The 24,716-nt window shown below is 43.1% G+C and overlaps 1 protein-coding gene across 1 annotated transcript in view; it reads right to left on the reverse strand.

Moving 5' to 3' along the window:
* Nucleotides 1-1,029: 1,029 nt before the first annotated feature.
* LOC311107260 (histone-lysine N-methyltransferase PRDM9-like) overlaps nucleotides 1,030-24,716 on the reverse strand; it is a gene marked incomplete at both ends in the record, with an annotated part of 32,719 nt that continues 9,032 nt past the window's right edge. Inside the window, 5 exons of the mRNA XM_084149740.1 lie at nucleotides 1,030-1,061; nucleotides 21,346-21,615; nucleotides 23,069-23,259; nucleotides 24,097-24,164; nucleotides 24,256-24,527. Of these exons, the coding sequence (XP_084005866.1) occupies nucleotides 1,030-1,061; nucleotides 21,346-21,615; nucleotides 23,069-23,259; nucleotides 24,097-24,164; nucleotides 24,256-24,527 (833 nt within the window). The remainder of the gene's footprint in view (nucleotides 1,062-21,345; nucleotides 21,616-23,068; nucleotides 23,260-24,096; nucleotides 24,165-24,255; nucleotides 24,528-24,716) is intronic.

Genomic DNA, 24,716 nt, shown 5'->3' on the forward strand with positions numbered 1-24,716 from the left:
ATTTTTTATTTTCTAGAAAACTAGCTAACATTAGCTACACTGCAGTGATGATGGTGGGAGTTAGCTAGCTTTCCCACAGTAGTTTCAATTTAGCTATCTAGCTAGCAAATGGCATTTATAATCAACTTCATCAAATCAGATGGTTAACTAACTAGCAAATATATTCATTTTCCCTTCGCATCTAAAGCTGCCTGATAAAGTTAGCTAGTTAATAGTGAAGCTAGTGTCAAGTTGCGTCAATTCAAATCTGGTATAGGAACAAAAAGAGGTCAATACACGTCTTCTAAAATAGACTAGTATTTTAATTAATGCAAACACTTGAATGGTGAATATGATGTTCGTATATACGGGCCCACTGAAAAACCACGCAGGGCAGACAGAGAACTGAGCTTTTGTTATAAGTTCTTCTTTAAATACTCTGATAGAGATAGTTCCCGCTCCCTGCTGGGCCTGTCAGAGTAGAGGCTGGGTGTGGTTTAAACTTACCCAACCTATCGATTGCGCACAGGCTGGTCCCAGTCCCTTGGCGCTTCACTGTTGCCGGGCATTAGTTGTTATCTTTACAACTTGTCTCGAGTCAGCAACCTCAGACATAGTTTGTTCTTCTTCATTGTAGCAGAACACATGTCCTTGAGCGGTTAAACAAAGAGGCAGTGTGTGTGTGAGTCACAAGTCTGTCTCAGCCTACCCCCTAACGGTTCCTCACATTAATCACAGCTTGTTATGTTAAACAATCTATATCAGTACAGCACAAACCTATTATGTTTAATCATTAATGTATTCTTTCTAAGCTAGGCATCACATCTAGTAAGAAAATAGATCCCCACAATCCCCCTTTTCACACCCGCTGGGTGTGAACCCAAAATAAGAAATTTCAGGGAAATTTAGGATTCCCCCTTTTGACACCCACTAGGGTGTCACTCATTAAAATACAATACAAACAAAAATAATCACACTTTTATTAATAGGCAATAATGATAATAAAAAGGCCTTCAGTCTTCCATCTATACCTAACTTGTACTAGGTTGGCTACCAGCCACCCAGGAACTGCAAACCTTCACCTAAGGAAAGACAAACATTCACAATAGTTAAAATGGATTAAAACATAAAAACACAAACAGGGAATTTTGATTCCCCCTTTAGACACCCACTAGGGTGTCACTCCACCACCTCACCAATAGCAAACCAAGGGTCATCCTTTGTCAACCCCATTTTCCTCCGAAAGCTAGACTCAGTGTCTGCATCTCCTTCTTGTGCCTCCAGCAAAGGCATCATACCAGCAGCGTGCACGACATCATACCAGCAGCGTGCACGACATCATACCAGCAGCGTGCACGACATCATACCAGCAGCGTGCACGACATCTGTAACAGACTTTTAGGGTCAGAAATCCAGTAACCACCAGTGCAGCATACTTACCAAACCACTCACCCAACCAAGAAAACAGTCTGTTTTCCTCCACTCCAGCCATGCTCTTCATTTCAGCTGATAGTTTATCTAAACCAACTAGGGCTTTAGAGATACTCCTGTCAGGACTGGTATTGCTGAACGGGGTTTGGTACCTTTGTGGGTGGAGTCCGAGCTGGGCCTGGAGTGGTGGAGTGGGTCGACTGGATCTGTCCCTGTCCGGTCGGGGCTGGTGATGGTTTTGGCAGCACTTTTATGGTGAACATCCCCATCGAATCTCCCCCCGTTCTTTCCAATCCTTACCGTCTTTACCCCCATTCATTTCTAGTGCTGACTTCAATGCTTTCAGCACCCTCTCAGTCTCCTGGTTGGTCATATTTAATTTTAATCTACCGTGATCGAACTATCCAAGTTTATTTATTACTCCTAGTGATCTATTTCCTTAGCGCTGAATTGAATGATATAACTCAGGTCCCCAACCTTTTATTTACCCGTAGGTCAACCAAACCGATATTAGATCTCTGACTAATATCAAATGTACTACATACACTCAGTAAACCTCCTCAGTATAACCTAGAACCTAGCCTGTAATATGTTCACAATTACAGGACCTTGCCTTGGAGAGAACCTAGCCCGTACAGCTACGGGACCTTGCCTTGGAGAGAACCTAGCCCGTACAGCTACGGGACCTTGCCTTGGAGAGAACCTAGCCCGTACAGCTACGGGACCTTGCCTGTATTTATTATCCGTGGATCATTCAAACCGATATTAGTGCGCCGACTAATATCTAATGTACTTCATTCACACGATTGGGTTGGCCTCCCAAACTTCACTCAGTCTCGTTAATAATAGTCCCAGACTTAATAACCACAATCAAACTTGATACCCGGTATCTAGTACATTACATTCGTTGTTATACAGTGGGGAGAACAAGTATTTGATACACTGCCGATTTTGCAGGTTTTCCTACTTACAAAGCATGTAGAGGTATGTAATTTTTATCATAGGTACACTTCAACTGTGAGAGACGGAATCTAAAACAAAAATCCAGAAAATCACATTGTATTATTTTTAAGTAATTAATTTGCATTTTATTGCATGACATAAGTATTTGATACATCAGAAAAGCAGAACTTTATATTTGGTACAGATACGTTTCCTGTAGGTCTTGACCAGGTTTGCACACACTGCAGCAGGGATTTTGGCCCACTCCTCCATACAGACCTTCTCCAGCTCCTTCAGGTTTCAGGGCTGTCGCTGGGCAATACGGACTTTCAGCTCCCTCCAAAGATTTTCTATTGGGTTCAGGTCTGGAGACTGGCTAGGCCACTCCAGGAACTTGAGATGCTTCTTACGGAGCCACTCCTTAGTTGCCCTGGCTGTGTGTTTCAGGTCGTTGTCATGCTGGAAGACCCAGCCACGACCCATCTTCAGTGCTCTTACTGAGGGAAGGAGGTTGTTGGCCAAGATTGTTGGCTCGCGATACATGGCCCCATCCATCCTCCCCTCAATACGGTGCAGTCGTCCCGGCCTGTTCCTGCCATTCCCACCAAGTCAGTGGTGCGCGTCGTCAGTCCAGCCCGGCCTGTTCCTGCTCAACGCACGAAGCCTACGGTGTGCGTCGCCAGCCCAGCCCGGCCTGTTCCTGCCACTCGCACCAAACCAGGGGTGCGAGTCGCCAGCCTGGTCCAGCCCGTTCCTGCTACTCGCACCAAGCCAGGGGTACGAGTCGTCAGCCTGGTCCAGCCCGTTCCTGCTACTCGCATCAAGCCAAGAGTGCGAGTCGTCAGCCTGGTCCAGCCCGTTCCTGCTACTCGCACCAAGCCAGGGGTACGAGTCGTCGGCCTGGTCCAGCCCGTTCCTGCTACTCGCACCAAGCCAAGGGTGCGAGACGTCAGCCTGATCCAGCCCACTCCTGCTACTCGCACCAAGCCAGGGATGCGAGTCGTCAGCCTGGTGAGGTCCGTTCCGGCTCCACGCATCAAGCCGAGGGTGCGTATCGTCAGCCAGGTCCGGTCCGTCCAAGCTTCCCGCACCAAGTCTGTGGTGCGTCTCGTCAGCCCTGTCCGGCTCGTTCCTGCTCTCCGCACCAAGTCGGTGGTGCGCATCGCCAGACCAGTCCGGTCCATTCATGCTCTACGCACCAAGCCAGGGGCGCGTGTCGTCAGTCCGGCTCCGGCCAGCGGGGCTAGACAGGACCAGGAGTACTTTGGGGGGATGGAGAGGAAGTGGGGATCAAGCCCGGAGCCGGAGCCGCCGCCGAGGAGGAATGCCCACCCAACCCTCCCTTGTTTGCTCGTAGTTAGGCGCGGTCGCAGTCCGCGCCTTTAGGGGGGGGTACTGTCACACTCTGGCTATGGACTCGTGTTGTTGTGCCAGGGTGTGTTTGTTTCGGTGTGTTTTCGTTTTCTATGTTGGGTAGTCTAGTTGTTCTTTTTCTATGTGTACCTGAGTGACTCCCAATCGGAGGTAACGAGTGTCAGCTGTCGGCTCGTTATCTCTGATTGGGAGCCATATTTAAACTGTCGGTTTTCCTTTGTGTTTGGTGGGTTCTTGTTTCGAGGTAGTTTAGTTTCACCGTGTACTGTCACGTTATCGTCTTTGTTTGTTTTGATCGTGTTTCATTTATTAAGAAGATGTTTGCTTGCAACGCTGCGCCTTGGTCTACTCCTTATCATGACGATCTTGACAGTAGTCTTAACATCTGGCACATATTAACAGCACAATTGCCAGGAAATAGCCTAACATTCATTTTTTGAAATTCGTCTAAGTGTTTCTTGCAGAGATTTCGAGATCCTATGTCCAACTTCATCACTCAAACTCTCCTGTCGGATTTATCTATAGTTGTGCACATGAGCAAATGGAATTTATTTCCATTCATAAACTGGGTGGTTCAAGCCCTGAATGCTGATTGGTTGACAGCCGTGGTATATCAGACCACATACCACAGGTATGACAAAACATTTATTTTTACTGCTCTAATTACGTTGGTAACCAGTTTATTATAGCAATAAGGCACCTCAGGGGTTTGTGGTATATGGCCAATATACCACGTCTACGGGCTGTATCCAGGCACTAAGTTGTGTCGTGCTTTAGAACAGCCCTTAGCCGTGGTATATTGGCCATATACCACAAAACCTTAGGCCTTATTGCTTAATTATAAACTTGGTGGTTTGAGCCTTGAATGCTGATTTGTTGAAAGCCGTGGTATATCATCAGACGGTGTACCAAGGGTATGATAAAAACATATATATTTTTTACTGTTTTTTTACTAATTACTTTGGTAACAAGTTTATAATAGCATTAATATTGTATACAGACAGCTGCCGGAGCCAGTTCCCAGGGCACCACCTGGTCAAATATGCTGCCGACACTGCTTTGGTCAGTCTCCTCAAAGGGGATGAGACCAAGCACGGACAGGCTCTGTATGACTTTACTGTCTGGTGCGAGTCATCCCATCTAAAATTAAACACATCAAAAACAAAGGATATGGTGATTGACTTTCGAAGGAACACTACCATGTACACACCATCACTTATAGAAGGTGAGCCCATCGAAATAGTGGAGGAGTAAAAATACCTTAGGCTAGTCATTGACAACAAGCTGTCCTGGGATCAGTGTCCTGACACTACTTTTAAGAAAGGCCAACAGACTGTATTTCCTATGGAAACTGCACTTTTGTTTATGTTGATCTAACCATCATAGTTATCTTTTATAAACCATGAATTGAGAGCATTCTGTTCTACTGCTTGACCTGCTAGTTTGGGAATATCAACATTGCACAGAAAAATAGATTGGGCAAGATAGTCAAATCAAATCAAATGTTATTGGTCACACACGTTTAGCAGATGTTATTGCGGGTGTAGCAAAAAACGCTTGCGTTCCTAGCACCAACAGTGCAGTAATATCTAACAATACACACAAATTTAAAAGTAAAATAATGGAATTAGAAATATATAAATATTAGGACGAGCAATGTCGGAGTATCAATATACAGTATATACAGTACCAGTCAAAAGTTTGTGGACACACCTACTCATTCAAGGGTTTTCTTTATTTTTATGATATAGTAACAAATCAAAATATATTTATTGATGACAGCTTTGCACATGCTTGGCATTCTCTCAACCAGCTTCATGAGGTAGTCACCTGGAATGCATTTCAATTAACAGGAATTGATTTTTCTTAATGCGTTTGAACCAATCAGTTGTGGTGTGACAAGGTAGGGGTGGTATACAGAAGATAGCCCTATTTGGTAAAAGACCATGTCCATATTATGGCAAGAACAGCTCAAATTAGCAAAGAGAAACGACAGTCCATCATTACTTTAAGACATGAAGGTCAGTCAAGTTTCATGAAGTGCAGCCGCAAAAACCATCAAGCGCTGTGATGAAACTGGCTCTCACGAGGACCGCCACAGGAATGGAAGACCCAGAGTTACCTCTGCTGCAGATAAGTTAATTAGAGTTACCAGCCTCAGAAATTGCAGCCCAAATAAATGATTCACAGAGTTCAAGTAACAGACACATCTCAACATCAACTGTTCAGAGGAGGCTGCGTGAATCAGGCCTTCATGGTTGAATTGCTGCAAAGAAACCACTATTAAAGGATACCAATAATAAGAAGAGACTTGCTTGGGCCAAGAAACACGAGCAATGGACATTAGACCGGTGGAAATCTGTCCTTTGGTCTGATGAGTCCAAATTTGAGATTTTTAGTTCCGTGTCTTCGTGAGACGCAGAGTAGGTGAACAGATGATCTCCGCATGTGTGGTTCCCACCGTGAAGCATGGAGGAGGAGGAGGAGGTGTGATGGTGTTATGCTGGTGACACTGTGATTTATTTAGAATTCAAGGCACACTTAACCAGCATGGCTACCACAGCATTCTGCAGCGATACGCCATCCCATCTGGTTTGCGCTTAGTGAGACTATAATTTGTTTTTCAACAGGACAATGACCCAACACGCCTCCAGGCTGTGGAAGGGCTATTTGACCAAGCAGGAGAGTGATGGAGTGCTGCATCAGATGACCTGGCCTCCACAAACACCCGACCTCAACCCAATTGAGATGGTTTGGGATGAGTTGGACCGCAGAGTGAAGGAAAAGCAGCCAAGAAGTGCTCAGCATATGTGGGAACTCCTTTGAAAAGCATTCCAGGAGAAGCTGGTTGAGAGAATGCCAAGAGTGTGCAAAGCCATCATCAAGGCAAAGGGTGGCTACTTTGAAGAATCTCAAATATAAAATATATTTTTATATGTTTAACACTTTTTTGGTTACTACATGATTCCATATGTGTTATTTCATAGTTTTGATGTCTTCACTATTATTCTACAATGTAGAAAATAGTACAAATAACCCTTGAATGAGTAGGTGTGTCCAAACTTTTGACTGGTACTGTATATATGTGATGGGTGTATAGACATTATGGACAGTATGTGGATAGAATATATAGTATATCTGAAGACTACGTGGATAGAATAGGATAGTCAGGACTCGCAGAAAAATCATGGGGCAGCAACAGCAAGAACTGTCATCTCTCTGCCTGGGCAGAGCCCTCCAGAAGGCAAATAAAATAGCGGTTGACTCTTCCCACCCACTCCACCCTGAATTCCAGCTCCTGGCCACAGGTACTCATTTATTCCGAATGCAATTCTGCAACTTAACAAAATGTTGGACTAATTACCCTTTATCACTTGCACTTTAACTATGAAATTGCACTTACCCAGCCTACTTCATTGTAAACATCCTTTGCTATTTAAAAAAGTATACTTTTTTATATGTGAATTGCCTCTGAGGACATTCATGATTTCTGAATCTGAATAAGGCACCTCCGGGGTTTGTGGTATATGGCCATGTAGAAATGGCGCCGACAGAGAGGGCTGCCTCGCTTCTTGTCCTTAGGAAACTTTGCAGTATTTTGTTTTTTTACGTATTATTTCTTACATCGTTAGCTCAGAAAACCTTAAGTGTTATTACATACAGCCGGGAAGAACTATTGGATATCAGAGCAGCGTCAACTTACCAACACTACGATCAGGAATACAACTTTCCCTAAGCGGATCCTTTGTCCGCACCACCCAGGGCATTGGAACTGATTCCAGATGCCGACCCAAAACAACGCCGCGGGATGAGAGGCGCGCACACCGCCCATCACTTCAGAGTATATTATTTGCTAATGTCCAGTCCCTAGATAACAAAGTGGACGAGATCAGGGCAGGGGTTGCTTTCCAGAGAGACATCAGGGATTGTAACATACTGTTTCACGGAAACATGGCTCTCTCGGGATATACTGTCCCCGTCCATACAGTCATCTGGGTTCTCAGTACATCGCGCCGACAGGAATAAACATCTCTCCGGGAAGAAGAAGGGGGGGGGTTGTTTTATGATTAGCGACTCATGGTGTAATTCTAATTTTGTTCACCTGACCTAGAATTCCTCACAATCAAATGCCGACGTATTATCTCCCAAGATAATTCTCTTTGGTTATTGTTACAGCCGTGTATATCCCCCCTCAAGCAGATACCACGATGACCCTCAAGGAACTTCAATGGACTTTACGCAAACAGGAAACCATATATCCTGAGGCTGCATTTATTGTAGCTGGGGATTTTAACAAAGCAAATTTGAGAAAAGGGCTACTTAAATTATATCAGCATATTGACTGTAGCACTCGGCTGGAAGAACACTAGCTCACTGCTACACTAATTTCCGCAATGCATACAACGCCCTCCCCGGACCTCCTTCCGGCAAATCTGACCACGACTCCATTTTTCTCCTCCCATTCCTATACGCAGAAACTCAAAACAGGAAGCACCCGTGCTAAGGACTATTGAACACTGGTCTGACCAATCGGAATCCACGCTTCAAGATTGTTTTGATCACGCGGACTGGGATATGTTCCGGGTAGCCTCTGAGAATAATATAGACGTACACTTGAAGTCGGAAGTTTACATACACCTTAGCCAAATACATGTAACTCTTTTTTTTCACAATTCCTGACATTTAATCCTAGTAAAAATTCCCTGTTTTAGGTCAGTTAGGATCACCACTTTATTGCAAGAATGTGAAATGTCAGAATAATAGTAGACAGAATGATTTATTTAAGCTTTTATTTATTTCATCACATTCCCAGTGGGTCGGAAGTTTACATACACTCAATTAGTATTTGGTAGCATTGCCTTTAAATTGTTTAACTTGGGTCAAACGTTTCAGGTAGCCTTCTACAAGCTTCCCACAATAAGTTGGTGAATTTTGCCCCATTCCTCCTGACAGAGCTGGTGTAACTGAGTCAGGTTTGTAGGCCTCCTTGCTCGCACACGTTTTTTCAGTTCTGCCCACAAATGTTCTATAGGATTGAGGTCAAGGCTTTGTGATGGCCACTCCAATACCTTGACTTTGTTGTCCTTAAGCCATTTTGCCACAACTTTGGAAGTATGCTTGGGGTCATTGTCCATTTGGAAGAGCCATTTGCGACCAAGCTTTAACTTCCTGACTGATGTCTTGAGATGTTGCTTCAATATATCCACATAATTTTCCTTCCTCATGATGCCATCTATTTTGTGAAGTGCACCAGTCCCTCCTGCAGCAAAGCACCCCCACAGCATGATGCTGCCACCCCCTTGCTTCACGGTTGGGATGTTGTTTTTCAGCTTGCAAGGTACCCCCTTTTTTCCTCCAAACATAACGATGGCTACCCGGACTATTTGCACTGCCCCCCACCCCCTCTTTTTATGCTGCTGCTACTCTGTTCATTATTTATGCATAGTCACTTTAACTCTACCCACATGTACATATTACTTCAACTACCTCAACTAGCCGGTGCCCCCGCACATTGACTCTGCACTGGTACCCCCCTGTATATATAGCCTCCCTACTGTCACTTTATTTTACTTCTGCTCTTTTTTTCTCAACACTTTTGTTGTTTAATTTTACTTTTTTATTAAAAATAAATGCACTGTTGGTTAAGGGCTGTAAGTAAGCATTTCACTGTAATGTCTGCACCCGTTGTATTCGGCGCATGTGGCCAATACAATTTGATTTGATTTGGTCAAACAGTTCCATTTTTGTTTCGTCAGACCAGAGGACATTTCTCCAAAAAGTACGATCTTTGTCCCCATGTGCAGTTGCAAACCGTAGTCTGACGTTTTTATGGCAGGTCCTTTGCTGTTGTTCTGGAATTTATTTGCACTTTCCGCACCAAAGTACGTTCATCTCTAGGAGACAGAACGCGTCTCGGTCCCATGGTGTTTATACTTGCGTACTATTGTTTGTACAGATGAACGTGGTACCTTTAGGCATTTGGAAATTGCTCCCAAGGATGAACCAGACTTGTGGAGGTCTACCATTTTTTCCCCCCGAGGTCTTGGCTGATTTCTTTTGATTTTCCCATGATGTCAAGCAAAGAGGCACTGAGTTTGAAGGTAGGCCTTGAAATACATCCACAGGTACACCTCCAATTGACTCAAATGATGTAAATTAGCCCATCAGAAGCTTCTAAAGCCATGACATCATTTTCTGGAATTTTCCAAGATGTTTAAAGGCACAGTCAACTTCGTGTATGTAAACTTCTGACCCACTGGAATTGTGATACAGTGAATTATAAGTGAAATAATCTGTCTGTAAACAATTGTTGGAAAAATTACTTGTGTCATGCACAAAGTAGATGTCCTAACCAACTTGCCAAAACTATAGTTTGTTAACAAGATTTTTGCGTGGTTGAAAAACAAGTTTTAAGTGGTTGAAAAACAAGTTTTGTGGTTGAAAAGTGGTTTGAAAAACAAGTTTTAATGACTCCAACCTTAGTGTATGTAAACTTCCGACTTATTTGATTTTTGATATACCACGGCTAAGGGATACGTCCTAAGAACAGCCGTGGTATATTGGCCACATAACACACCTCCTTGGGCCTTATTGCTTAATCATAGCAGTCAAAACAAGTTAAATCAACATCCATTGATGAAAAATGATCTGGCCAGTTTAATAAGGGCAAATTCTATTTTCTCTTGCGATCTATTTTTAAGCTCACAATAACTATTATTTAAATGGAAACCTAATTTTCTTCTTAGCCTATGTCGATACATATTACGTCGATATTCCTTCATAATTCGCTCGATAACATTATGGAAAAACATTTTATGCCTGCTATTCAGCCCTTGTGGGCGGGGTTTGAGTGGTCATTGGGCTAGAAATTTCAGCTAGACCTGGCAACCCTGACTATGCGTCATTTGCTCCCACTATAAACAACACAGATTAACTATCGTGGGTTAAGTTATAAATATCTTTACAAAATTGTCATTTTGTCACTGTTCAGCTACATCTGGGACACTTACCTATAGTAAGCATAGCCAGGTGGTTCCTCTTCAAGTTTCTGTACCGAACTTTCTCACATTTCACTAGATGGGTCCATTCCATCTTTGAGAAATAGGTCTTCAGATCATCGAAATCATCCTAGTGGGAGTGTGCAGGTGTAGCTATAATGTTGGCTCAGGTACAAATGGCACAAGCAGAAATCACCTGAACATATAATAATATAATAATAATATGCCATTTAGCAGACGCTTTTATCCAAAGCGACTTACAGTCATGCGTGCATACATTTGTGTGTATGGGTGGTCCCGGGGATCAAACCCACTACCCTGGCGTTACAAGCGCCGTGCTCTACCAGCTGAGCTACAGAGGACCACCATATCAGATACAGTAGCTACCTAGATAGATAGATGGCTAAATTCTACCTCTCCATCTTAAGTGGTCCCATCTAGAGGTTGACATGGGAGTGAAAATGAATTCCTGTCCCATCTTGTCCTGTAATTTGTTTTCCTGTGCTGTCCTGATCCCGCAAATTCTATATCCCTGGAATATTACTGTCCCTTCCCGATAAAAATCACTCCCATCCATTTGCGCGCAGAAATATGTAGGCTATTGTGTTTGTTTAGGAAGTATTTACAATAATTTCAGTAATGCAATATGCGACTGTGACATTTGGTTGTCTTACCTATTTTAGTTAAATGCACTGACTGTAGGCCTAAGTCTTATTCTATCAATGACCTAAATATAGATCGATTAAGGCTGGAGGATGAGGACAGAGACCCCAGCAGGATGGTCTGCCCAGCACAGGCATAAAACTGTAGCCTACAGCTGAGCACTGCACACATTAACATTTACAAGGCATTGACATTTACAACATGATCATCAAATATGTATAACCTGAGCGGCAGTACTGCATAAGTCAATCAATTTTTTTTTTCACTCTTCACCTCAGATGGCACGGTTTAGTTAAATACTCGAACAATTGGGATTGACAGTAAAGTTGTTGGGAGTTGAGCAGCTACAGTATGCCCGCTCTCAGGTTCGTAGCCTATTTGATTAAACCGCAGAATTTTTTACAAGCCATGTACTTCGTTCCTTTGTTGTCAAAGACAACTGAACTCCATCAAATTGAACTAAAACATCTATCCTTGGGTTTAATGTTAATGTTAGTGAGGGGTCCTTGGCTGCAACTGATGTAGGTTGGCAATTGAGGCAGCCTAGTAACTACAGAAGCAACAACTGGACCTAACAGCGAGCGAACTGGGAGAGGAGAAATTACAATATATTTTGTTATCGATTTCTATTAAGTAAACTATATTAGGCCTAGCCTATATTGTTGGTTTTCTTTTATGAAATGCTACATACATTACATATTTCCTCCCAAAATAGTTTAACACTATTCCTGTACTGACCTTTATTGTGGACTGTTTGATACTGTCCCATCCTGTCCCGAACTTGACTCTAGAATTTGACTCCCATTCCTGACAGACTCCTGCGGGACCCGCAAGACCCGTGGAAGTCCTGTTCCCCTGTCCTCTAGTCCCATCATCAGTATCTTTGTCTATGCTAGTTAGCTACTGTTAGCTGATAAACTTTCTAGGCATTTCTCAACTCACCTCTTCCGAAGAACTCATTTTAGCTGTCTTCCCTCGAAGTTCTTTGCCCCTGAACTTGTAGCTACAAGTGCGAAATATAGGAAAATAGTTAATATCATTATCAAGTGTTAATTTGTCAGCAGGTAGCTAATTTGACTATTTTGGTTAACTAGCTAACGTTAGCGTTAGTCTTTTAGCTAGCTAGCTAGCACTAGCTAGGTACAAATATAGTAGTTAACACAGTAACGTTCGCTAGCTAGCTACGTTACAGTACTGTACTTCTGTAATTTAGCACTGCAAACTTGTTTATGGTAACGTAGCTAACGTTAGCTACTGTACATTACCGAGCTAACAAATTATTCTCAATATAGCTAATAACATAGCAATATTTTACTATTTATAGCCTGGTATTCTAGCTAGCTAAATTACCTGCCTTTTGAAACCGTTGTTTGGAAAATCGAGCCAATATAATCCGACCATCCACAGTTCAGTCACTCTAAACTGAGGTAAATTTCGCGAGCAATTGAACAAGCCCACTGGTCCGCGAGACAACTTCTGGCGCCAAACAAAGCCCACTGGTCCGCGAGACAACTTCTGGCGCCAAACATACAACGGCGGGAAAGAGGGTGGAAAATCACTGACTGAACTCTCTCTGCCCAGTTGCCACTTGCCAGTGTTGCTGTTGTTGTCTGCCCATGGTGCTGACAGTCCAGCCAGTCTGTCTCTTCATTATCTGATAGAGCTCAATGGTTGACTGTTTCTTTCTATGTAGAATTATTACATTTAGTCTGAGCTGCCAACTCTCAAGCATTGGCCATGAGTCACATGCATTTGACCAAATTATCATGCTCTCAAGGCATTATATCTCATGCTTTAAAAAGTACAGCGCATTAACCTTTCAACTGTGCTCCAAATCTATAGGATTATAATGATGACAGAACTACGTGAGCATGTATTTTGAATTTCGTGGTAGTACATTGACATTCGTGGTTGCAAATATGATTGCAAATGTGGAATTTAATTTAGCAAGCTTGTATCATATGTGAAAGATTTAACAATGGTCGCAAACTTGTAACTTGACATTTGTTCATACATTCAATAAGATTCGCAAGTATAATTTATTTTCAGAATTATTACAGGTCCATTTATGAGTATGAATATTCTGCTGTAAATAAAAAATACACTTGCAGATTTTGAATCTGCCGCACACAGAGTTCTGTAACTGTTGTCATGTTACCAAAAGATTCATGAACTTGTAAAATGTTTTGTAAATTTGTAGAAAGAGATTTGCAAGTAAAAATGTGATTTATGCAGCTCTGGGGGCAGGATCTTTTACTCCTGACCAATCAGTTCCCTCTGCCAAAACCACAATCACCTAACCATTGGCTGGATTGTTGCATCAATCAAATCTCAGGAAGTAGCTCCCCACATGAGCAAGAGAGGATGAGTGAGGTAAATGCAGTGGCGATTTTAGCGTGTCAATCTTGGTGGGGCAAACATTTTTTTTATTTTTTTTATGCAAGCCAGCAAAGCCACTACACAACACTAAACAATACATTAACTGCACTATAACGGTGACTAATGGTGCCCACAAACTGTTAGGACCTACATAAAGCTGTCCCAACCGCACTCCCAACACCTTACCACTGCTACATCAGCAGAGCCTTGTCTGTCTGCGAAACAGTTCATCAGCCTCATTTACTGCCTTTAAAAAAAAGGGGACGATGAGCGGATAAGAGGCAATCCGTAATTTCGATTAAGACATTAATGAGCGAGCTAGGACGGACGTAGTCAATATAACTATTTTTTCAGCACTTTTGAAATGTACAGCGACAGAATTCAGAACATGGCCCATTCTTACAGCATTTTCCCTGTACACCAAGTCAGAACCGTAGGATAAATAAAGGGGGCATATAAGCAGACATTGAAAGCTCTTACAATATTCGATGATTACATTTCTCTAAAACAGGCTATAGGCTACATGTGCTCCACCAAGTCAGAACAGTACGCGGAATTAAGAGGGCAAAATAGACCAAATTATTAGGGTGAGGCACATGGGCTACTAACATTTTACTACACAACATACACTTAGTATTACTTTCTTAGCTACAGTACACAAATCTCCCTGGCATATTACATCATTTATGCAGCAGCATACAATACATTTTTGGACTCACCTTGTTGTGCTGTGCTCACTTGAACAGGAAGGTGGCGTGGCAGTTCTTTGTGGGCAGATTTTGTCATCAAACTTTGGCATCAAAGTCTGGCATTCTCTGGATATACAGTGGGGAAAATAAGTATTTAGTCAGCCACCAATTGTGCAAGTTCTCCCACTTAAAAAGATGAGAGGCCTGTAATTTTCATCATAGGTACATGTCAACTATGACAGACAAATTGAGATTTTTTTTCCAGAAAATCACATTGTAGGATTTTTAATGAATTTATTTGCAAATTATGGTGGAAAATAAGTATTTGGTCACCTACAAACAAGCAAGATTTCTGGCTCTCACAGACCTGTAACTTCTTCTTTAAGAGGCTCCTCTGTCCTCCACTCGTTAGCTGTATTAATGGCACCTGTTTGAACTTGTTATCAGTATAAAAGACACCTGTCCACAACCTCAAACAGTCACACTCCAAACTCCACTATGGCCAAGACCAAAGAGCTGTCAAAGGACACCAGAAACAAAATTGTAGACCTGCACCAAGCTGGGAAGACTGAATCTGCAATAGGTAAGCAGCTTGGTTTGAAGAAATCAACTGTGGGAGCAATTATTAGGAAATGGAAGACATACAAGACCACTGATAATCTCCCTCGATCTGGGGCTCCACGCAAGATCTCACCCCGTGGGGTCAAAATGATCACAAGAACGGTGAGCAAAAATCCCAGAACCACACGGGGGGACCTAGTGAATGACCTGCAGAGAGCTGGGACCAAAGTAACAAAGCCTACCATCAGTAACACACTACGCCGCCAGGGACTCAAATCCTGCAGTGCCAGACGTGTCCCCCTGCTTAAGCCAGTACATGTCCAGGCCCGTCTGAAGTTTGCTAGAGTGCATTTGGATGATCCAGAAGAGGATTGGGAGAATGTCATATGGTCAGATGAAACCAAAATATAACTTTTTGGTAAAAACTCAACTCGTCGCGTTTGGAGGACAAAGAATGCTGAGTTGCATCCAAAGAACACCATACCTACTGTGAAGCATGGGGGTGGAAACATCATGCTTTGGGGCTGTTTTTCTGCAAAGGGACCAGGATGACTGATCCGTGTAAAGGAAAGAATGAATAGGGCCATGTACCGTGAGATTGAGTGAAAACCTCCTTGCATCAGCAAGGGCATTGAAGATGAAACGTGGCTGGGTCTTTCAGCATGACAATGATCCCAAACACACCGCCCGGGCAACGAAGGAGTGGCTTCATAAGAAGCATTTCAAGGTCCTGGAGTGGCCTAGCCAGTCTCCAGATCTCAACCCCATAGAAAATCTTTGGAGGGAGTTGAAAGTCCGTGTTGTCCAGCGACAGCCCCGAAACATCACTGCTCTAGAGGAGATCTGCATGGAGGAATGGGCCAAAATACCAGCAACAGTGTGTGAAAACCTTGTGAAGATTTACAGAAAACGTTTGACCTGTGTCATTGCCAACAAAGGGTATATAACAAAGTATTGAGAAACTTTTGTTATTGACCAAATACTTATTTTCCACCATAATTTGCAAATAAATTCATTAAAAATCCTACAATGTGATTTTCTGGATTTTCTTTCCTCAATTTGTCTGTCATAGTTGACGTGTACCTATGATGAAAATTACAGGCCTCTCATCTTTTTAAGTGGGAGAACTTGCACAATTGGTGGCTGACTAAATACTTTTTTTCCCCACTGTAAGTATTTGATACATCAGAAAAGCAGAACTTTATAGTTGGTACAGAAACCTTTGTTTGCAATTACAGAGATCATATGTTTCCTGTAGGTCTTGACCAGGTTTGCACACACTGCAGCAGGGATTTTGGCCCACTCCTCCATACAGACCTTCTCCAGATCCTTCAGGTTTCAGGGCTGTCGCTGGGCAATCAGACTTTCAGCTCCCTCCAAAGATTTTCTATTGGGTTCAGGTCTGGAGACTGGCTAGGCCACTCCAGGACCTTGAGATGCTTCTTACGGAGCCACTCCTTAGTTGCCCTGGCTGTGTGTTTCAGGTCGTTGTCATGCTGGAAGACCCAGCCACGACCCATCTTCAATGCTCTTACTGAGGGAAGGAGGTTGTTGGCCAAGATTGTTGGCTCGCGATACATGGCACCATCCATCCTCCCCTCAATACGGTGCAGTCGTCCTGTCCCCTTTGCAGAAAAGCATCCCCAAAGAATGATGTTTCCACCTCCATGCTTCACGGTTGGGATGGTGTTCTTGGGGTTGTACTCAGCCTTCTTCTTCCTCCAAACACGGCGAGTGGAGTTTAGACCAAAAAGCTCTATTTTTGTCTCATCAGACCACATGACCTTCTCCCATTCCTCCTCTGGATCATCCAGATGGTCTTTGGTAAACTTCAGACGGGCCTGGACATGGACTGGCTTGAGCAAGGGGACCTTGCGTGCGCTGCAGGATTTTAATCCATGACGGCGTAGTGTGTTACTAATGGTTTTCTTTGAGACTGTGGTCCCAGCTCTCTTCAGGTCATTGACCAGGTCCTGCCGTGTAGTTCTGGGCTGATCCCTCACCTTCCTCATGATCATTGATGCCCCACGAGGTGAGATATTGCATGGAGTCCCAGACCGAGGGTGATTGACGTCATCTTGAACTTCTTCCATTTTCTAATAATTGCGCCAACAGTTGTTGCCTTCTCACCAAGCTGCTTGCCTATTGTCCTGTAGCCCATCCCAGCCTTGTGCAGGTCTACCATTTTATCCCTGATGTCCTTACACAGCTCTCTGGTCTTGGCCATTGTGGAGAGGTTGGAGTCTGTTTGAGTGTGTGGACAGGTGTCTTTTATACAGGTAACGAGTTCAAACAGGTGCAGTTAATACAGGTAATGAGTGGAGAACAGGAGGGCTTCTTAAAGAAAAACTAACAGGGCTGTGAGAGCCAGAATTCTTACTGGTTGGTAGGTGATCAAATACTTATGTCATGCAATAAAATGCAAATGAATTACTTAAAAAACATACAATGTGACTTTCTGGATTTTTGTCTTAGATTCCATCTCTCACAGTTGAAGTGTACCTATGATAAAAATTACAGACCTCTACAGGCTTTGTAAGTAGGAAAACCTGCAAAATCGGCAGTGTATCAAATACTTGTTCTCCCCACTGTACCTACGTTTACCCACACACATTCCGGTTAAGTACGCCGACTAACCACATACACAACTGGTAGTTACTACCTAGCACATTTCATTCGCTCGTTATATCATCAACGATCGATCGGTTTTAAAATTGCATTCACCACAATACACGCTTCATACATTCAACTAATAATTGTTGATTACGTTTTCAACTTTATGAATTATACAATTTGGTAGCTTACATCGAACAGGTGTCTCACAAAATAAATTTGGATAATGCCAATATGCAGAACTTTAGTTATTCACAATAGGTGTCTGCTTACCTTTTTGTCTGACCGGTCAGGATTTGTGAGGCACACCGTCCGACGACAGCAATGGCCAATCGGCCGGACAAGTTCCAGCGAAGTCCTTCTACCAGATCACGTCGGGGTCACCAATTGTTAAGTTGTGTCATTCGAATCTGGTATCAGAACAGAATTTAACACTAAGTCACTGAATATATTCTCAGCTTTTTTATTAATATAATTAGTCAAGCGAATAAATGGTAAATGCAATCTTCGTATATACGGGCTCACTGTAACACCTCACAGGGCTAACGGAGAACTAACTGCTCAAACACAAAGTTATTCTTTAATACTCTGACAGAGATAGTTCCCGCTCAAAGCGGTCCTGTCAGAGTAGAGGCTGAGCGTGGTTTAAACTTACTCAGCCTATCGTTGGCGCACAGGCTGGTCACAGCCTCTTGGCGCTTCACGGTTGCCGGGCATCAGTTGTTTTTGCAACTTGTCTTGAGAGTCAGCAACCACAGACATAGTTTCCTCTTCTTCATTGTTGCAGTACACATGTCCTTGAGCGGTTTAACAAAGAGGCAGTGTGTGTGTGTGTCACAAGTCTATCTCAGCCTCCCCCCTAACGGTTCCTCACATTAGTCACAGCTTGTTATGTTAAACAATCTATATCAGTACAGCACAACCCTATTATGTTTGATCATTAATGTATTCTTTTTAAGCTAGGCATCACATCTAATTATAAGAAAATAGATCAACAATACCAAAACTGTTGATATAGTACATGCAGTAAGCTATGGATTTTCTGTTGACAGAAGATACGTTTCTCACCTGTGTTCTTGGCGAAATGTCTGAACTATTGATGCCACTGTGTACCTGCTTAGGTTAGGCTGTACTCTCAGTGTTAGTCCGTGGTTTATTACATGGTCCACAATTGTAGGACGAATTTCGTTACACAGATTTGGTTGTCTTCTTCTTTGTGCATGTCCTACCCCTCCTCCAGGTCTTCCTCTCCCTCTTCCTCTTCCTCTGACACCGTCCATTTTTTTTTGAAGACAGGTGAACTTACCTGTTGCCTTTTTATAGTGCTTAAACCTGATTGGTGTGTCTACAATTAAGCACCAGTGTGTGTGCACACCTGGTGGCTGTGTTTAACCAATTGGTTCATGGGTGTGTTCATTTGAAAGCCTTTGCTTTGAAATTGCAAGGAAATGACATCATGATACATTTCTGTGTCAAATGCATACAAGTGTGTTTAGTGTTTTGCAAATTACTGTGTGTAATGTTTTGCAAAAAGTGTGAAGCTGACAATGTGCTTAGTTGTGCAAATCTAGGCCGGTGTTTTGCTCCTTGAGTGTAAGGTTTTAATTGTGGGAAAGTTGTAATTTTAGTGTGTAAGCAATTGAATTTTTTTTTTTTTATAACCAACGTTTTGACAGACAAGCTGTCTTCATCAGGTGACAAACACTGTGGGTCACAAGTTTATATCGTGTCAAAGGACACACACAGGTGTCTATAATCATGGCCGGGTGTGGCCTGATTTCGTTGGGAAGGGCTCGTAAACAATCTTTTCAAGGTAAAGCCTACACCTGTTGTATTCATCATATGCGACAAATCAAATTTGATTTAAACAGTACTAATTTTAATTGTAGCCCTCCCTGGAAAAGCACACCTAATTCAACTTGTCAACTAATCATCAATCCCTCGATGAGTTGAATCAGGTGTTTCTGTCTTCAGCTACAACAAAAATGTGTGTTTTTATTTGGAGCTAATCAACTGCTAATCTGCCATAAAGCAGCAGTCCTCCTGTAGTGTCTATTCAAGTGGTTTTTATTTGAAATATTATTATATAAACAACTGAAAGGTGTTATTAAATGGTTTATATTAATTGAATTCATGGTCAAATGAAATGACTTTATCTCCATCCAGGGTCACACACAGGTAAGTTCATTGACCAGTCCTGCTCAGTTGATAAATGTTGCAAGGCTGAAGAGAGACTTCTAGTAAACATGGATCATCAAAGTTTAAATGTACTTATGGAGTGCACATCATCATCATCAGGAAATCAACAGTGAATTCATGGAATGATAAGGATGGAGAAGATGAGTGGATCCTCCTCTGGTGTTCATCTTGTGTAATTAGTGTCAGATATTAACAACTCACCCAGAGTAAAGACGTATTTTATTATTAAACATAAAATTGGATTAAAACCTTGTCATGTTTATAACTTGGGAGGTATACGTTTCAGTTTAATAAACACTTTTATACATCATTTATGTAAGAGTTCATTGTTTTAATGTTCATACTATAAAATACAATTCTGCCTATCAAATTCTATTACAATTACACATTACATTGAGAGAAAACATTGTTAGTGTTGATAGTTCTATGAATATAATTTATATACAAATAATTCAACAGTGTCTATGTACAGAACCAGTCAAAAGTTTGGACACTCCTACTCTTTCAAGGGTTTTTCTTGATTTTTACTATTTTGTACATTGTAGAATAATAGTGAAGACATCAAAACTATGAAATAACACATATGGAATCATGTAGTAACCAAAAGTGTTAAACAAATAAAATATTTTATATTTGAGATTCTTCAAGTAGCCACCCTGTGCCTTGATGCTTTGCACACTCTTGGCAATCTCTCAACCAGCTCACCTGGAATGCTTTTCATTTATATTTCTTGATAGAACATTACATACATCACCGTCCAATTTCAAGAGAATTCTAAAGTTCTTTACTCTTTTTAGAACATTGGTGTTTCTTTAGCTTGTATGACCAACTGAAACTCTTCCCACACTGGGAGCAGTGGAACGGCTTCTCTCCTGTGTGAATGCGCTGGTGTATCTTTAAATCTCCTGACCGACTGAAAATCTTCCCACACTGAGAGCAGTGGAACGGCTTCTCTCCTGTGTGAATGCGCTGGTGTATCTTTAAATCTCCTGACTGACTGAAACTCTTCCCACACTGGGAGCAGTGGAATGGCTTCTCTCCTGTGTGAATGCGCTGGTGTATCTTTAACTCTCCTGACTGACTGAAACTCTTCCCACACTGGGAGCAGTGGAACGGCTTCTCTCCTGTGTGAATGCGCTGGTGTGTCTTTAAATTTTCTGACAGACTGAAACTCTTCCCACACTGGGAGCAGTGGAACGGCTTCTCTCCTGTGTGAATGCGCTGGTGTGTCTTTAAAACTCCTGACCCCCTGAAACTCTTCCCACACTGGGAGCAGTGGAAAGGCTTCTCTTCTGTGTGAATGAGCTGGTGTCTCTTTAAATCTCCTGACTGACTGAAACTCTTCCCACACTGGGAGCAGTGGAACGGCTTCTCTCCTGTGTGAATGCGCTGGTGTCTCTTTAACTCTCCTGACCCCCTGAAACTCTTCCCACACTGGGAGCAGTGGAACGGCTTCTCTCCTGTGTGAATGCGCTGGTGTGTTCTGAGATGATCTCCTTTAATGAAGCTCTTCCCACACTGAGAACAGCGGTGTGGTCGTGGCTTGTCCGTCTCTATCTGTTTCCTGGTGGGAGCTGGATTGGAGGAACCTGATGTGGTTCCATGGTGTTGTGAGCTGCTGGCGGACATGAGATTCTCTGATCTGATCTCTCCACTCCTCAACAGTCTGACATACTCATCATGGTGACATCTCTTTATGTGCTTGAGGAGGAAGATCTGAGAAGTGAAGGAGAACGGACAGCCAGAACACGAGAAGATCTGGAACTGGGACGACTCAGCATTCACATCTGAGAGAGATGGAGGGGAGAGAGAAAGAGAGAGTAATTAAAATAAGAGAAATGAAGTTCACAAGGTGCATGCATGATCATTATTTTTCCAGCCCACTTGACAGAGAAAATGCAGGACCAGTATGATAATACACAACACAAAATATATTTAACATCAATGATGACTTTCAATTGAGAAATGAGTAATAATTATGTAATAGGAGGTTAAAAAAAATCAATGTAAGAGGAGTGAACAGAGGAGGATATAAACTCAGCAAAAAAAGAAGCGTCCCTTTTTCAGGACCCTAAAAATCCTAAATAACTTCACAGATCTTCATTGTAAAGGGTTTAAACACTGTTTCCCATGCTTGTTCAATGAACCATAAACAATTACTGAACATGCACCTGTGGAACGGTCGTTAAGACACTAACAGCTTACAGACGGTAGGAAATTGAGGTCACAGTTATGAAAACTTAGGACACTAAAGAGGCCTTTCTACTGACTCTGAAAAACACCAAAAGAAAGATGCCCAGGGTCCCTGCCCAACTGCGTGAACGTGCCTAAGGCATGCTGCAAAGAGGCATGAGGACTGCAGATGTGGCCAGGGCAATAAATTGCCATGTCCGTACTGTGAGACGCCTAAGACAGCGCTACAGGGAGACAGGACGGACAGCTGATTGTCCTCACAGTGGCAGACCACGTGTAACAACATCTGCACAGGATCAGTACATCCGAACATCACACCTGCGGGACAGGTACAGGATGCCTACAACAACTACCAGAGTTACACCAGGAACGCACAATCCCTCCATCAGTGCTCAGACTGTCCGCAATAGGTTGAGAGAGGTGGACTGAGGGCTTGTAGGCCTGTTGTAAGGCAGGTCCTCACCAGACATCACCGGCAACAACGTCGCCTATGGGCACAAACCCACCGTCGCTGGACCAGACAGGACAGGCAAAAAGTGCTCTTCTCTGACGAGTCGCGGTTTTGTCTCACCAGGGGTGATGGTCGGATTCACGTTTATCGTCGAAGGAATGAGCGTTACACCAAGGCCTGTACTCTAGAGCGGGTTCGATTTGGAGGTGCAGGGTCCGTCATGGTCTGGGGCAGTGTGTCACAGCATCGGAAGAGTGGGATAACATATCACAGCAAGAACTGGCAAATCTGGTGCAGTCCATGAGGAGGAGATGCACTGCAGTACTTAATGCAGCTGGTGGCCACACCAGATACTGACTGTTACTATTCCATTTCTGTTAGTCACATGTCTGGAACTTGTTCAGTTTATGTCTGTTGTTGAACCTTGTTATGTTCATACAATTATTTACACGTTAAGTTTGCTGAAAATAAACGCAGTTGACAGTGAGAGGGCATTTCTTTTTTTGCTGAGTTTAGTAAGGGCAGTGCTCTTAATGTTCCAGAGGAAGATAGAGAGGGATGAAGAGAGGAGGAAGAGGGGAGAGAGAGTCAAGTACCTTTAGCAGAGCTCTTTTTGTCCCAGAGGTAGTCGAAGACAATGCCCAGGTCTCTGGCGTACTCCTCTCCGTACCAAACCAATAGCTCCTCTCCAACAGCTATAGGCTTACAGCAGCGGTATAGAATCTCTCCTCTGTACTGGAAGGCCACCAGATTCTGTTCTTCTTCTCTACGAGCACAGTTCACATACCTGAGAGAGAGAGAGAGAGAGAGAGAGAGAGAGAGGGCGAGAGAGAGAGAGAGAGAGAGAGAGAGAGGGTTAATTATGTACAAGAGATATATTTCTTGAGGTTATCAAATATCAAATAGAGTATGAGACAGGTAGGTACAGAGAGAAACAGGAGGAGGAAGAGGACTGAGAGACTTCCTCTGTACTTACAGAGAGAAACAGGAGGAAGAGGACTGAGACTTCCTCTGTACTTACAGAGAGAAACAGGAGGAGGAAGAGGACTGAGAGACTTCCTCTGTACTTACAGAGAGAAACAGGAGAGAGACAGAAACAGGAGGAAGAGGACAGAGACTTCCTCTGTACTTACAGAGAGAAACAGGAGAGAGACAGAGACAGAAACAGGAGGAAGAGGACTGAGAGACTTATAATAATAATAATAATAATATGCCATTTAGCTGGCGCTTTTATCCAAAGCGACTTACAGTCAAGCGTGCATACATATTTTTTTTTTTGTGTATGGGTGGTCCCGGGGATCGAACCCACTACCTTGGCGTTACAAGCGCTGTGCTCTACCAGCTGAGCTACAGAGGACTACAGAGGACTTCCTATGTACTTCCAGAGAGAAACAGGAGGAGGAAGAGGACTGAGAGACTTCCTCTGTACTTACAGAGAGAAACAGGAGGAAGAGGACTGTGACTTCCTCTGTACTTACAGAGAGAAACAGAAGGAGGAAGAGGACTGTGAGACTTCCTCTGTACTTACAAAGAGAAACAGAAGGAGGAAGAGGACTGTGAGAATTCCTCTGTACTTACAGAGAGAAACAGGAGGAGGAAGAGGACTGACTTCAGTGTTGCTTACCTCATCCAGTTGGAGTGAGTGTCTCTCCCAGCATCAATGTAGTCGTCCCAGTGTTTGCTCTTGTAGATCTGAGGAAAACAACAATTCATATTTACAGTTTTGATCAGGTTGGACAAAATGTAAGCACAGCGCGATGACACACACACACACTCCTCTCACCACCCAGGAGTATCCACTCTCCATGGCCTGGTCCTTGTCTGTGATCTCTCCTTCATAAGGTCCATAGTGGGCTCCTGCAGGCACAGTGTTTCCTTGGTTGAATACCCCCAGTCCTGCTTCAGGGATGCCTGATGTCCTGACCTCCAGGCCGGACGGCAGGGTGAGTCTGGCCCTGTCAGGGGCTCCTAGAGGGGCAGGGATGTCAGGGACAAAGAGAGCAGGACCATGGAGCTCACACTCCTCCATGAAGAAAGACTTGCAGTCCTCACAGTCTGGGAGAGAAAAAGATAAATAGAATATGTTAAACGTCAGTTATCATGATGATGATGATGAAGACATGCAGAGAGGTAGAGAGAGAGAGAGCCAGAGAGAGGAAAAGAACAAGAGGAACAAACAGGAATTATACATTTCTGGATAAGAACGTCCGCTAAATGACCAGGCCATAAAATTAAGACACGCCA

This window comes from Coregonus lavaretus, assembly GCF_964263955.1.
Source record: "Coregonus lavaretus genome assembly, chromosome: 32".
Taxonomy (NCBI): domain Eukaryota; kingdom Metazoa; phylum Chordata; class Actinopteri; order Salmoniformes; family Salmonidae; genus Coregonus; species Coregonus lavaretus.